Source organism: Sinocyclocheilus grahami, unplaced genomic scaffold (genome assembly GCF_001515645.1).
Source record: "Sinocyclocheilus grahami isolate Dianchi unplaced genomic scaffold, SAMN03320097.WGS_v1.1 scaffold45.1, whole genome shotgun sequence".
NCBI classification, from domain to species: Eukaryota; Metazoa; Chordata; class Actinopteri; order Cypriniformes; family Cyprinidae; genus Sinocyclocheilus; species Sinocyclocheilus grahami.
The window spans coordinates 74642-91283 of record NW_015505224.1 but is presented as its reverse complement, the minus strand read 5'-3'; the positions used below and the strand labels follow the sequence as shown (position 1 = coordinate 91283).

At 36.8% G+C, this 16642-nt stretch overlaps 1 protein-coding gene across 2 annotated transcripts in view; it reads left to right on the top strand.

The window, feature by feature from the left end:
• Positions 1 to 1255: 1255 nt before the first annotated feature.
• LOC107582480 (ninein-like protein) overlaps positions 1256 to 16642 on the top strand; it is a 31178-nt gene continuing 15791 nt past the window's right edge. Inside the window, exons 1-8 of one of the 2 annotated variants that reach the window (XM_016268327.1) lie at positions 1256 to 1435; positions 2890 to 3101; positions 3171 to 3267; positions 5111 to 5304; positions 12630 to 12696; positions 13497 to 13687; positions 13859 to 14014; positions 15989 to 16156. In XM_016268327.1, the coding sequence (XP_016123813.1) occupies positions 2919 to 3101; positions 3171 to 3267; positions 5111 to 5304; positions 12630 to 12696; positions 13497 to 13687; positions 13859 to 14014; positions 15989 to 16156 (1056 nt within the window). In that variant the 5' untranslated portion in view covers positions 1256 to 1435; positions 2890 to 2918. Of the gene's footprint in view, positions 1436 to 2889; positions 3102 to 3170; positions 3268 to 5110; positions 5305 to 12629; positions 12697 to 13496; positions 13688 to 13858; positions 14015 to 15988; positions 16157 to 16642 lie in introns of those variants that run through there. The other variant, XM_016268328.1, reaches the window with a different exon arrangement.

The window sequence follows — 16642 nt, the reverse complement described above, 5'->3', positions numbered from 1 at the left end:
CCTCTCTGAATCCTTATATGTCTCTACAAGAGATGAAGCCACACACAATTATCTCAATGATGACAAATGGGATTAAAATAACTAAACTATAAGGTAATATTAACACACAAACAATGCATATAACAGAGGGAATTAAAGCAAACTATTTATTTTTATGAATAATAAACGTGTTCAAAACTTCACCGCAAGGCCCATTTTTACAGCATGCATCCAAAAATTAATCGAAACATCCACAGAAAAAAGTTATATACTATAAAGTATGACAACAAATTCAAGCTTCAATATAAGATAATAAAACCAAGCACACATTAAGTACTTAGCAGATAAATGCTTAACGTAATATATACGATAATTATTAAACATATGATAGCAAACGGGGAAGTCATGGCCTAATGTTAGAGAGTCGGACTCGTAACCCAAAGGTTGCGGGTTCAAGTCTCGTACCGGCATCGATTGTAGGTGGGGGGAGTGAATGTACAGCACTCTCTCCCACCTTCAATACCACAACTGAGGTGCCCTTGAGCAAGGCACCGAACCCCCAACTGCTCCCTGGGCGCCACAGCCCACTGCTCCAGGTGTGTGTTCACGGTGTATGTGTGTTCACTGTTGTGTGTGTGCATTTGGATGGGTTAAATGCAGAGCACTAATTCCAAGTATGGGTCACTTGGCCACATGTCACGTCACTAAAAACATTACAGACTACTCACCTTAACTCCGCCCCTCACTTCCAGTTCTGAAACTGCTGGTGTCTTATTGGTCTAATGCAGTGGTTCCCAACCTTGGTCCTAGAGGCACCCCAACACTGCATGTTTTGCATGTCTCCTTAATCAAACACACCTGATTCAGATTATCAGCTCATTAGTAGAGACTCCAAGACCTGAAATTGGTGTGTCAGAGAAAGGAGATATGCAAAATGTGCAGTGTTGGGGTGCCTCCAGGACCAGGGTTGGCGTGGACTCTCACAGTCTGAGAATTAAATGAGCTGTGAAGACAAGAGAGACTATGTAAACACATGTTTCTTCTTCTTATGTAAAATACAGTGCTCCACCTACACCTTTATGTTTATTTTCTCTTACAGTAGGCACAATATAATGCAACAAAGTAATGCAACGCAATGCCAGTGCTAGTCTCTGGGGGTTCAGTATGAGTCCACCGCCTGACCAGCAGGGGCTGCAGAATGGAGCATCTCTGAGTGAGCAGGAACGCTTGGTACCTCCCCGCCGCTCAAGGCTGCTGCGCTCCGGCGGACACGGCACCACAGCGCACCCTCTAGACTGGACACTTCTCTAGAATCTGTTACTTATGTCCGTTTTAAAGGGCAATGCATCTTTTCGTCTTTGGTCGTTCACTTTATGACCATATGTTTTAGGAAACTCAACTGATGCTGGACATAAAGTGACTTTTACGGGAACGGAGTCTGTGTGAGTTTACAACGGTAAGACTTACATTTCACCGATGTCACGTTAACGCGTTTCTCCTTCAGTGGATCGCCTGCGCATCTCTAACGAGTCATGGGGGTTTCAAAGTCAATGTTTACAATGTAAAGTACCACAGTCGAAAGATTGTTTCTTTTGTTTTACTCTAGTCTTGTCCTCGTTCCCATGGTGAACGTATACCAAGCCCGCGTGCTGCATTGTGGGATACCTGCAGGCTTTATAAAATCGATTTTATTGGGTTAATTTACAAATGCATTTCTCTTTTTGTCTGTTATTGTTAAACAACTGATGTAAGATTTAATAACGTGTGAAAATGTTACATGGAATTAATGAAAACATCCAAAGACCCATTCTGATTTGACTATCAGAGGTGTTTATGACTCTGAAGTCGTGACCATTCAGCCAGTTCCTCAGTGGATTGATTGGTTTTTAAGTAACTTTCTTTAAGTATGAGATATTTTAAGTCTGCTTTGTCCTCCACCGTTATCAGAAGTCACTTGAGACTACTGATAAATAAGCTCAGGCTCTTATTGGCTCAATACACGGGTTGTACCAATACAATAGTATTCTTTACAAAAACAAAGACTCCTCAAAACAATAAAACCAGCAGGATAACAGAAGAAAGGTTTAACTATAAAGTATAAAAACAACAAAGTATGTGTAGTAAAGTAGTAGTAAATGCATAGCCTACAAAAAGTGCCATAAAATGACATTTGATTACTGTATATTACTGTATAGTGTTTAAATATTTACACTACTATTCAAAAGTGTTTTTTTTTATGTTTTTGAAAGAAGTTTGTTACTCTCACCAAGAGTGCATTTATTTGATCAAAAGTACAGTACACTGTAATATTGTGAAATATTATTACAATGTAGAAGAACTGTTTTTAATATATTTGATCATTTAATTTATTCCAGTGATGGCAAAGCTGAATTTTCAGCATCATTACTCCAGTCTTCAGTCTCATGATCTTTTCAAAATCATTCTAATAAGCTGATTTGCTGCTCAAGAAACATTTATTATAATCAATTTTGAAAACAGTTGTGCTGCTTATTATTTTTGTGGAAACCCTGATACTTAAAAAAAAAGAAAAGAACAGCATTTATTTGAAATAGAAAGATTTTGTAACATTACAATGTCACATTTGTTAAATGTAATGCATCCTTGCTGAACATGTATTTCTTGGAAAAAACCTTACTGTCTCCAAACTTTCCAATGGTAGTGTATGTACAGAATACATATATATGTGCCTAAATTGGCAAATGCATCATAAACTGCATCATAAACTCATAAACTGCAAAAATATGTTGTGATTACATTGTCAGATCAGTGATGTGTATTAGTTCAATCAATTACTCTCTATGTAGGCTAAAGAGTCTGGTGCTCATACGTCAATGCCGAATTGACCACAAGCCTAGTTTATCACTTTTTAATTCTGCATTCATGTCCCAGACTTTGCTGGCTGTGCAGTATGTGGTGGGATGGATGAGGAGGAGCAGAACCGCTACGTGGCCCAGTTGAAAGCTGAGTTTGACAGCTGCGACACCACCGGGACCGGTTACCTCGACAAACAGGAGCTCACTGCCTTATGCCACAAGCTGAGCTTAGATGCCCATCTCCCCTTACTGCTGGACACTCTGCTTGGACCACAACATTATGCCAGGGTAAGCTGAACATCCCTGTGTCTCATCCTAAGGCTGTATTATAGATCTTAAGATAATGTCTTTTTGCAGGTGAATTTTGAGGAGTTCAAAGAGGGCTTTGTGGCTGTGCTGTCAAGGTCTTTGGACTTTAGTACTTCAGAGGAGGAAAGCAGTTATCTTGAACCAGGTACTCGACTAGAAAATGACCTTTATATACCTTCAGGCTTATCAGAGTTTCCAGGCCTGTGTTTATCGTCATGATTTTTTGTTGCTAGTCAGTCTGGACCTTGTGGACTCAAGGTTTGTTGATGGTACATGATGTGTAGTTGATCTAACTTGAGTACTCTGAAGAACTGAACTGAACACATCCGGGTGTTATTGTATCAATTATTATTTGTATTTGTTAATGAATAGCCTGGTATATTTATGGTTAGTTACACTACCGTTCAAAAGTTTGGGGTCTGTAATATTTTTTTATGTTTTTGTTGTTTTCCTAGGCTGCATTTATTTGATCAAAAATACAGTAAAACAGCAATACAGTGAAATATCAGTACAGTTTAGGCCAGGGGTGCCCAAACTCGGTCCTGGAGGGCCGGTGTCCTGCAGAGTTTAGCTCGAGCTTGCCTCAACACACCTGCCTTAAGTTTCTAGTAAGCCTAGTAAGAGCTTGATTAGCTGCTTCAGGTGTGTTTAATTGGGGTTGGAGCTAAACTCTTCAGGACACCGGCCCTCCAGGACCGAGTTTGGACACCCCTGGTTTAGGCTGTTTAATATAATACATATTAAAATACAATTTATTCCTGTAATGCAAAGCTGAATTTTCAGCATCATTACTCCAGTCTTCAGTGTCATATGATCCTTCAGAAGTCATTCTAATATGCTGATTTCCTGCTCAAGAAATATGTCTTATTATTATTATCATGTTGAAAACAGTTGTTTGTGGAAACCGTGATTCATTTTTTAGGATGCTTTGATGAATAAAAAGTACAAAAGAATAGCATTTATTTGAAATAGAAATCTTTTGTAATAATGTAAAAACCTTTACTGCCACTTTTGACCAATTTAATGCATTATTATTGAATAAAAGTATTAATTTCTTTTAAAAAATATTTTGAACCCCAAACTTTTGAACAGTAGTGTGTTTTTAGAGCATTGTGGTTTATGTAAACAGTTAAAAAGCATGCAAATTCCAGCTTATCGGTAAGAGTTTTTCAATTATTAATATATGGCCCTAGAAAGTATTTTGACATTTAAACCACACTTCATACGTCCATTAAAAATTATATTAGAACCACTGGATAAAAGCAAAAATGTCTGAGAAAATTGGAGTTTGATGTGAGAAAAGCATCATTTGCTTTTGTCACTGGAAAATTAAACACAAATATGAGAATACAGAAAGAGAAAATAATCATTATTTTAAATTTAGGCAATGTTTGGTGTCATTTTTATGTCGTTACTAAACATCTTTGAGTTTATTTGGATTAAAGACATTGTTTAAGATAACATTATTATTATTAACATGTTTAAGAAGACAAAACGCAGGCATTCCTGCTTGTTCATGAAGGCATGCACAATAATAGCTCATAATACCTTGAAGGCCTAAGTTGTTATAGCTCTGTTCATAGAGCCCTAATAAGTAATACAGATGCTGAAACGTGTTGTGCAGGTCGTTTTTAAACCAAAGCCAGAATAACATTTGTCTTTTTAAATAGATGCATTAGGGAGACTGGTACATTAGTGTATGTTGTGAAATCGCAGTGCTCAACGCTTAAAATTATCTTTAAAAATGGAAATCCTGAACGCTATGATGAAAAACAGATGTTCAAGCATTGAACCTGGGTTTGGAGATGTTCCATTTAGGTTTTCATTTCCTTTCAAACATATTTCTCATTTTATGAAAAAGGTTATGACAAAACAAATGATGTGAGATCAACTACTATTGCTATTACAACTGTTATTTCTTAATTTTGACTGCTTCTGGCATACTTTAATTATCGGTCACTCTAAAGCATCATTTCCTGTGCTTCTAGCAGTCCCAGAGGAGGTGAAGCCTAAATATGTGAAAGGAACCAAGCGGTACGGGCGGCGATCACGGCCAGACAAGACTGACTTAGAGCTGACAGCGGACTCAGAAGATTCACCAAAGTTTGGGACTGACAAAGTAGAAAGAAACGGTGTGAGGAGAGCCAAGCTCAGACGCTCCACCTCACTGGAGAGTGTTGAGGTAAAATTCACGATACCTACACTACCTTTAAAAAATTTGGGGTCAGAAAGATAAAAAAAAAAAAAAAAATTAATACTTTCATTCAGCAGGGTGCATTAAATTGATCACAAATGTCATTTTTGACATTTATAATGTTACAAAATCCTTTTTTTTTCAAATAAATGCTGTTCTTTTGAACTATTCTTTCAAAAATCCTGACAAAAGTGCCACAGTTCCACGAAAAGTTTAAGCAGCACAATTGTTTTTAACATTGATAATAATAAGAAATGTTTCTTGAGCTGCAAATCAGCATATTAGAATGATTTCTGAAGGATCACGTGCCACTGAAGACTGGAGTAATGATGCTGATAATTCAGCTTTGCATCACAGGAATAAATTAGATTTTAAAATATATTCACATAGAGAACACATTTTAAATTACAATAATATTTCAGGATTTTTTTACAGGGTGTTTTTACGTAAAATGTCTTGCAGACCGCAAACTTTTAAACGGTAGTGTATATTCACTCTATTTTCATTTCTATTAATAATTGAAAGAGCATGTATTCAAATTCTAACAACATAACATAACACTCAAAGGAGATTGAAGGTGAAAATAGGGGTGTCATCTTGGGACTGTATGCAAATAGGCATGCAAATATTAGCACTTAACAGTGCAGTGTACTTGAGTTGTTGTATTGTTAGTCAATTGAAGAGCTGAATCAGTGTGATTCTAGTGAATGGATCTGGGCCGACCTGCTTTTCTCAGACAGGAAGTGCGGCGGTGTGGAATGTGCAAGTGCCGGCCCATAGTGCAGCCCCCACCTTCACCAGACTTTAGTGTTACTTTTGGCTCAGGATCAAAAAATGGCTCATTTCACGTTCTCTTTTTCCCTCAAAGAGCAGGAGCTCTCATAAAAGGGGTTTGTTGTTTCTGCTGTGTCTGTACTTTTTCTTCTGGAGTCATTTTACTTGTGCATAGCAGTGCCAGACCAGAGAGCCAGTGCAAATGCAAACCTGTGCTGCTGGATCCCTCATTTCATGTGTTTTATTTTCAAGGAATTATTTTGGATCCATCTTGGTTCGGTAATAGAAACAATAGAGGATGATGATGTTTTTTCTTGCTCATGCATGTCACATGTCCCTGATACTGTTGCAGTTGTTTGATGAGTTAAAGGGTTGATTAAATAAGCAGCAGTCTACCCTTATGAAAAAGAAGTGTGCTTAATTATATTGAATGTGCACTTGTAGTGTGTCTTAACAGTAGATTTTTTCAAATCTGTGCTTGCAGGATATATAATATTAATTAAATAAAGGCCACATAAGTGTACTTAAAGAGAGACAATTACATTCCTTTTTTTCTAACATACTTAAGTATACTTTTAAAAAGTTCACTTTGTAATAATGTCAAATAAACAACTAACATATAAAGCAGGTGTAAAGTGCTTTTTTAACTGTAGTGTGTTATTTGATATTATATTTAAAGTTAACAGTATATATAGTATTATAATATATATAAAGTATTTTAAATGTAATAAATTGCAACATCACTACAAATGTGTAATTACAAATACATAACATACTGCACAAGTTTCAATAGAAAGATTTTTTTTTATTTGTAAGTATATTCAACAGTACACAGTATAAAAAATTATGAAATAAATTACATATAAAGATGTACTTAAGTGGGTCAAAAAGCACTCTAAAGTTGAGCTAATTGCATTTAAAGTAAATTTATACTATAATGCATTTTCATTTAATTGTAAATACCATGCAATTAAGTGTCCAAAAACATTACATTCAGTTCACACTTAAGTATATTCTATAAAGTGTATTGTATTAAGTAAAAAGTACTCTTTTTAAAATTATGCTTAAGTGTACTTCTTTTTCACAAGGTTAGAAGAGACTAGCAATGTGCTAAAACCACTCAGATTATCATGGTTGTAACATTTACATTTTCCAAAACTGTAAAAATCTAAGTCTAATGGTGCTGTTTGGGTTGAGACTTCTTTAGAGAGTAGGCCACAGTCTGTGGAGGACTTGTGCTTTAGCCAAGAATGAAAGCAGGCTGGTCCATCAGAACAGTTTATGTTGGCAGCGACCAGCATTTGGTGTTTATGAACCAGCCCACCAGGCTCCGTTTGGTCCGGCGTGTTTTAGTGCCTGTGTGTTTTATGTGTCAAATGTGTTCAACCAGGATTTGAGGTCTTGGTCTGGGTGGAGCTCAGGGTGCAAAGCATCAGCTGTGGTCACAAGGCCTGATAATGTGAAGTACAACAAGGAAAGGGTTTGGCTATAATTTGGCATGGCGCTTCCTCTAACTGCGCCTCTCATTTTAGAAACGCATACTTGCATACCAGAGCCCTCCCTCGTTCTCTTTCTCTCTCTACACGTCTCTCCCGTTCTGTTCTCCTTTTTTTCTCCCGATCTCCTCTCTCACTTTTCATAACAGTGTTTGAAATATTTAGAGCTTTTATATAACCCAGTACAGGCTATTTTGATGAATGGGGGAGATTACATGCTCTAAATCGACTCTTTGCACTGTCACTAGCGATTCTGTGTTACTCTGTAGCAGGAAGATCCAACTTATCGTGTCTCGTACAGTAATCTGATGAACATGCACAGTACAAGTATTATGTAAAAGGTTTAAGGTTTCACAAGGGTGTCCATGAAGTTTTAAACATCTTAAATACACAAAATTGAAGACTGTAAAAACATCTTAGATATGTAATATCTGAACCTATTTTGTGATAGTTCTTTAAACTGTCTCATGTTGTTGAATACTTTCAAGAAGCTAAAAAAAAAATGCTAAAGATTATCATGATTTTATTATTTATTTTATTATCTTTTTTGACCATTCCTAATCATCAATCATCATTCAAATTTATCACACCGATGTGGCATTTAACTTTGCTGAAGCTGAAATTTATTTATATTTTATATTTAATGAAGGTCCTACATTTGTCTTAAAATAGTAGAAGTAGTAGTAGTGGTTGTAATAGTAATTTGCACTGAAGATCTTTAAAAATAAATTACATTCCCTAACATGCAGAAACCCTGTATTTTTAGTCAGTACTGTGTACAAACTAAATGTAAAACAGCCACTAAATATAAATACAGGATGAAAAATAACCCCAGAAATGTTGCTATAGCACTTAACTGAAATGAATAGATTTAAATCGAAGTAATAAAGTTAATAAAATTAAAACTGAAATAAAAATACAAATAAATTATAGTTCAGTAGAGAAACTAAAACGAATGAAGCACATAACAAAATTACAAAAACTTGAAGTAAAATTTAAATTAAAACCAAAAATATAAAACTCAAAGCTATTTTGAAATAGTATGATTGTAGGATGTTTGTAATTAAAATTTTTTTTTGTCTTAAACAGAAAAGAATGGCTCTAGTAACACCAAAGTCATGGGTTCAATTCCCAGCAAATGCACAACGTAAGTCGGTTTGGATAAAAGTGTCAGCCAAATGCATATATATATATAAAATATGTAATATAAATATAAAATATGTCATGGTTGTCCGTATAATTAGACAAAAGAATATGCAATCATAATTAACCATTTACATTTTTAATGTGTGTTCCTGGTCTTATTGGGTATAATATATTTCATGTATGTTATTCCAAATAGGATTTCATCATGTTTTTTTTTATTTAAATGCATTATCTTGTTTCACCTTTGAAATAACGTTCCTTTTCGAAAATATATACACAATATTTTATATTTTCATAATTTTTTTAAATAAAATTCCAGATCTCTCCAGAAATACATTCGATTATGGCAGTAAAATGGGTTGCAAACTGCGCTTCACATTGATTTACCCCTAAATGCTGTATCAGTATCAACACAGTGTTGCTTTACCATGACTGTAAGTCAAACGAGCAAGCAAGTTAGATGGACTGAATGAACAGAATCTGCGCAGATTCACAGGCCTCAGCACAGATTCCAGTCCATATAGTCTTTTACAACATTCATGTGAGCAACAACACTACTTGCTAATGTAAATAATTCAACCAGCTGTGATAAATATTGCACACAAACCTTGTCATGCTACATAAATTATTTAGTTTTGTGTACGTCATAGACTAAAATGCAACACATTTCATCAGGCAGAAGCTGAGGAACATTCTTGATGAATTGTAATCCAGTCTTTTAAAAGTATCTCATGTCTGTTGATTGCTTGGGAGTTTTTGTACACCCCAATTAGAGAGTTGTCTTTCCTGAAAGACCTTCATATATCCATGCTTTCCTGAACAATGCATTGTGCAATGTGCAGTGTTCCTCACTTAATTTCGCAGCAGAGATCAATGAAGTGTTTTTTTTTCTCTTACTAAATCTGCATTATTTGACTCAGAGAGAAAGAGAGAGAATACAAGACATTCCTCTCTCTGCTTTCCAACTGAAAAGCTGTTTGTGAACAGTTATGTAATGTTGTTTAAAATGTAATGCTGATGGTAATTAATTGTGGCTTGTCCCATATTCAGCTGGGTTTACTCTTTTGTTGCTGGAGGCTGAACTGCGTACCGTTTCAATCAGTGTATACTCTTATATTTTGCATTTGATCAGCCTACATCGATCAAACCACAGATAACTTACAGGTCAATGACTGAGTCAAAATGTAATCTACCACTAGATGGCACTAGCACAAATCAATTCATGTACATGTACCAAACTCTGTGTAAGTTTTCACAATCTACCTTAAAGGGGTCATATGATGCGATTTCAAGTTTTCCTTTCTCTTTGGAGTGTTACAAGCTGATTGTGCATAGATAAGATCCCTGAAGTTGCAAAGACTAAAGTCTCAAAACCAAAGAGATATTCTTTATCAAAGTTAAGACTCTGCCACGCCCCCCTAAAACGGCTCGTTCTAACATGCCCCCACATATCTACCTCACTATGTGGAAATATTTGCATAATGCCGCCCAAATGGGCACGCGAAGAAAGAAGGCGTGGTTTCAGTAACCGCAGTTAGTGTTGAAGCAGCATGTCAGGGAGACGCTGTGTGTTTCAGTGCGAAAGCAAAAGCACTTTATTTGGCCTTCCGAAAGTAGATTGATTTAGGAATCTTTAAGATTACTTACAACAGAACAGCAATGCATTTTATGGACGACCGTTTCGTGAACCTAGGAGAGGAGGTAATTCTGACTTTGCTATGACAATCTGGCGCTTCTGAATCAGCTACTGTTTTGTTATTAGTTTAAGTATTTGCTATTGACTGTTCAAATGCGGAGTTTTGCGCATCATGTGTGTGTGTGTGCGAGCGCGAGCGCGCAAGCCCTTTCTAATATTGCCACTCGTTTATGATTCAAATGACAAGTTTCTTATTTGTAAATATGACTTTGCTCTATCATTCATGTGCGTAAAACCCATAATATATATTTCCAACTACACGTGAAGAGTACATCAATCTTGACTCATTTGACCAGACTAACTAGATATTTTACACAAATTTGATTAGAAAATAAATTATGATAACTAAAAGCCACATGCTGAAATTGTTGTAATGAAGCTTACGATGTAGCAAACTACTGAAAATTTTGTTATGCAATACAATACAGTTTCACTCTTTTAATAAAACAATATTAATATTATTCAGTGTGTATTGCACAGTATCCATACAGCAAACACCTTTACAATTACTTTTACTACATTTTACTGCATTTGTCTTAATGGTATCAGTCGATTTTAAAGCGCTTTCAGTGTTGTAACTGTTGGATAACCGGTCCCACTCCAAACCATTTCTTATGTAAGCTCTTTTACATCATTACAGGGAGATTTAGCTGGCTTTATATGAGCAAGGTTTAAGCTGTTTAGCATGGTGCAGTGTTTCTATACTGATGTGATGAACAGCATTACTCTTGAGCTTGTATCTGCCGGTTGTTCCTGTCCAGCGCTGCAGAAGTATTGGCTGCTGGGATGGAATGCCTTATGATGATTGTATTGTGTTCCCCTTGTTATCACTGAACAATGTTCATTCAGCAACACTGTCTCCATCTCCTCACTCACTTCAGTCAAGAGTCAAAACCTTACTTCAAGATATTGTGCGTTAAACTCTTGTTGTGCTTCTTTAATTATGACAGTGTATAGTGTGTATACTTTGCACAATAAGTATTTTACCAAAATGTGTCAAACATTAAAGGGGTCCTATTATGCTTTTTCACTTTTTCAACTTTAGTTTGGCAGTATTCAGTGTGTATTCCACTTTATCCATACAGCAAACACCTTTACAATTACTTTTACTACATTTTACTGCATTTGTCTTAATGGTATCAGTCGATTTTAAAGCGCTTTCAGTGTTGTAACTGTTGGATAACCGGTCCCACTCCAAACCATTTCTTATGTAAGCTCTTTTACATCATTACAGGGAGATTTAGCTGGCTTTACATGAGCAAGGTTTAAGCTGTTTAGCATGGTGCAGTGTTTCTATACTGATGTGATGAACAGCATTACTCTTGAGCTTGTATCTGCCGGTTGTTCCTGTCCAGCGTTGCAGAAGTATTGGCTGCTGGGATGGAATGCCTTATGATGATTGTATTGTGTTCCCCTTGTTATCACTGAACAATGTTCATTCAGCAACACTGTCTCCATCTCCTCACTCACTTCAGTCAAGAGTCAAAACCTTACTTCAAGATATTGTGCGTTAAACTCTTGTTGTGCTTCTTTAATTATGACAGTGTATAGTGTGTATACTTTGCACAATAAGTATTTTACCAAAATGTGTCAAACATTAAAGGGGTCCTATTATGCTTTTTCACTTTTTCAACTTTAGTTTGTCTGTAATGTTGCTGTTTGAGCATAAAAAAGATCTGCAAAGTTACAAAGCTCAAAGTCCACTTCAAAAGGAGATATTTTATTTACCAGAAATCACTTTTCAAAAACTACAACGAACAATTCGTTTGGACTACAACTCATATTTTCCGGGATTTGTGATATCACAAATATTGACCAATGGGACGAGACCTGGTTGAGCTGCACTAGAGAAGGCAACGAGTGTTATCACTATGTCGGAGACGCGCTAGCTTTCCCAAGGCAGACAAACTTAGAGTGGTTATACAATCATCCGGGGTTAAATCGTGCTCAAATTGACTTGATATTGACGCAATATTCAGCGGCTAGATGTCACACTCTGAAATAAACAAACGCTGTGATGAGATCACATGACAAAGGCAGTGAGGTCATGTGACAACAATGTAGCATACCACTGTTTGAAATCAGTATTGACCTCCTTATTTGAAACTTTTTTTTTCTTTAAAAAAAATAGTGGGCAGTATAGAGTATATACTGTGCAGTATTCAGTCGGTAGTTAAGCACTGTCAATGCACTGTTTACAGAGTCTCAAATCAGATGAGGACACAGGAAGCAACAAGGAGTCCACACACCACTATTTTGTGGCACAAGGTATGTTAGATATTACTATGTTGTGTAACTTTTAAATTAAAGAGATAGTTCACCCAAAAAGGAAAATTCTGTCATTAATTACTCACCCTCATGTCGTTCCAAACCCGTAAGACCTTCGTTCATCTTCGGAACACAAATTAAGATATTTTTGATGAAACCTAACCCAGTAACACGACTGAAATGTTCCCAGACCCAGAAACGTAGTAAGGACATCGGTACAACAGTCCATGTGACATCAGTGGTTCAAACGTAATTTTACAAAGCTATGAGAATATTTTTTGTGCACAGTTAAAGAAAACTAAAATAATGACTTTATTCAACAATTCTTTTCCTCCAAATCTCGTCTTCCATCATTATCGAGAGTACCTCCGCAAGTAAACAATGCCTGCGTGTGGTGCTGCTGACGTAGAACGCACCGTGGTACTCTCCAGAATGGTGGAATATGTGATTTGGAGGAGAAGAATTATTGAATAAAGTAGTTATTTTTGTTTTCTGTGCACACAAAAAGTATTCTCGTAGCTTCACAAAATTGATGTCACATGGACTGTTTTACCGATGACCTTACTACGTTTCTGGACCTGGGAACATTGCAGTTGCGTTACTGTCTATGGAGGGTTTCATCAAAAACATCTTAACTTGTGTTCTGAAGATGAACGAAGGTCTTACAGGTTTGGAACGACATGAGGGTGAGTAATTCATAACAATTTTCATTTTGGGTGAACTAGTCCTTTAAGTATGCATGTTTGTATGTAAAATCAGCACATAGCTATAATTGTTTCTGATTTACATATATATTCAAGACCAGTTGAAGCTCTGCAATCAAGATGGCACAGGAAGTCCTCAGCGTTCATCTGACCCTCAGCAGGAAGTGACAAACGGACAGGTGAGGGCAGTATGGCAGGAGCTGGGGGTTGGAGCCGGAGGATCGCTAAACCGCGAGGAGCTGTCACTCGTCTGTGACCACATCGGTCTCAAGGACTTACAGTCCGAGGTATGGTCATGTAACGTTCTGTACGGAGTGGGATTAGTAATCATATTAACCAAGTTAGGACATTCTGTGCTGCTTGTTTGCTACTAATTACTCTTTACAGAGTTTATAGTGACTTTCCTTCACCATTCAGTGCATAAAACACTGTTATCCGTGTTTTTTGTTTATGCAAAGGAGTTAGAAGCTCTCTTCAGGAAACTAGACAAGGATCAGGATGGGAGAGTCAGTCTGAGTGAGTTCCAGAGCGGGCTGTTCACACAACACGATCACGCTGCTCCCATCTCTACCTCCACCCCTGCCCGGCCCAAACCACAGCGCTCTATCTCAAAGGTCAGGACCAGATCAAGGTCATGGTGATGTTGCAGTTAAAGCAGATTGTAGCCAAAAATAAACAGAGCTTTGCCAAACAAGCTGCAGAAAAAGCTGACACCAGTGAGCAAGGGAGTGACTGCATGGTTTTCTTTGCAAATTAAGTGAATGTTTGAAAGAAGCAGTTTTTTGTAATTGTTTGTTAAACGTTTTATGTTGCACTTGGTAGAATTTAAATAATATACTGTACTTATTTAATATTTTGACAATTCAGTTTAAATTTGAAAGTACTTGTAAGTACTTTTACTTGCCAAATGTATTGGCATGGTTGTTTACATAAAATGTTGCCAAAGCATTATATAAAAACATATACGAACCCGTCAAAAGTTTGAAATAATTACGGTTTTTTTTTATGTTTTAAAAGAAGTCTCTTATGTTCACTAAGGCTGCATTTATTTGATCAAAAATACAGTAAAACACGAATATTGTTAAATATTATTACAATTTAAAATAACTACTATTTGTTTATATTATAGTATAAAATATGTTATAAAAAATCAATGTAATGTATTCCTGTGAATGTAAAGCTGAATTTTCAGCATCGTTACTCCAGTCTTCTGTGTCCCATGATCCTTCAGAAATTCTAATATGCTGTTTTTGATGCTCAGTTATTAATAATGGTTCTAATTATCAGTGCACTAAATTATTAAGCACCACAATTGTTTTCATCATTAATAATAAGACATTTTTCTTGAGTACTAAAGCTTGTCATTTGAGGATCATGTGACATTGAAGACTGGATAATAATGCTGAAAATTCAGTTTTGCATCACAGGAATAAATTACATTTTAAAATACATTCAAATAGAAAACATTTATTTCAAGTTATATTAATATTACCATATTTTTGATTAAATAAATGCACTTTTGGTAAACATTAAGCCTTCTTTAAAAAAAAAAACCAATTATTTCAAACCAGTAGTGTGTACATGTGTAGAAAATATGAAAAAAAAAATACACTAATGTATATACATGAGTTTCTGGTGTGCAGCAGAAAAAATATTTTTGCCGCAGATGATGGGAAATTGTCTTCTCCCTGTAATCTGCATGTGCATTAATTAGTTTTATGCATGCCAGACTGGCAGGTTCATGTAACAGATATAATAGAGAAATCTTTATCTGCCACTTTTCATCTCACCTGCTGATTATAAAAGAGAAAATTGCTGAAAGAATGAACAACCAAAGCCTCTCCCAATGTTTTCATGACATCTCATAGCAGACAAACACAAGAGACAGTTAAATGATTGCCTGACTGTCAAACAGGATTCATTTCAGAACTCCCAACATCAAGCCAAGTTACTGAGGGCTGCAGTGGCTGGAACCAATTAACTTAATTGGAAAGGTGGAGCTTCCATTTTGCACTCTTGTTCCTAGGAAAGCACAACTAATGTATTCCTGTGCAGTGGCCAGACTTGAAATCAATGCTGAGGAGATGTACTGCACAACAGGCCTCATACCTGCATGTGATGTCTTTACATGGGAAGGCAAAGACAGTTTGGGGTCCTTTAGTGATGACATTTCAGAGGTGATTTTACTGAAAGCACAACCAGCCAAAATAATTAAAACAGCATCTGAACTCAAGCTGGGCACATTTTCTGATTTTGCTGGTTATTAATATTTAGGATCTAAAAGCTCAGGCCTCATTTAAAGAGAAAAACAGCTTCAGTGTTTGATAACAAATGCCGAGTTGCATGAATATTTGGCGGTTGCTGGAGCTAAATTGAGGCTAAGCCAGCTTAAGGGTTACGACACCAGAAGGACGTTTATTGGTGGTCAGTGCAATAATTTTGTTCATGATTGAGGCTCTAGCTCTGGCATGTCAAGGACAGCATTGTGCATTGTGTGGTGGGACTGTGAGAGCTCAGTTATTCAGCGGTTTTACTCGCAGTTGGATATTGAACTTTTTTTTCTCATGTCGTTCCCTCTGCTCTCTCAGGCCCTTGAGGAGCGAGTGGTGCGCTCCACCTCCCCTTCTTTACTGTCGGCTACGGTGGGTCAGAGGCTGCTGACCCGTCTGGATGATGGATCGGGATGCACAAGCCCAGAAAAAGTCATCGCCTTCTGGACAGAGGAGGGCATCCACAACAGCAGGGATATTCTACAGGTAAGATATTATTTGCATTAATTAAACACTGAAAAACTATAATCTGCAGTATTTAATGTAGGGGTCATATGATGCGATTTCAATTTTTCCTTTCTCTTTGGAGAGTTACAACCTCTTGGTGCATAAAGAAAATCTGTAAAGTTGCAAAGACTAAAGCCTCAAATCCAAAGAGATATTCTTTATAAAAGTTAAGAGTCAGCCACGCCTACTTAAAACGGCTCGTTCTAACACGCCCCCACATGCCTACGTCACGATGTGGGAAGATTTGCATAACGCCGCCCAAATGTTCACGCAAAGAAAGAAGGCGTAACTTTTATTCTCACTGTAGTATTGTTTCCGCCGCCGCCATGTCGTGAAGGCGCTGTGTGTTTCGTTGTGAAAGCGAAACTACTTTGTTTGGCCTTCCAAAAGAGGACGATATCCGCTTCGTCATGCCTGGAGCTGATCCGTGCTGGTCGCTGAGGAAATACTTCAACTTCGCGCTGT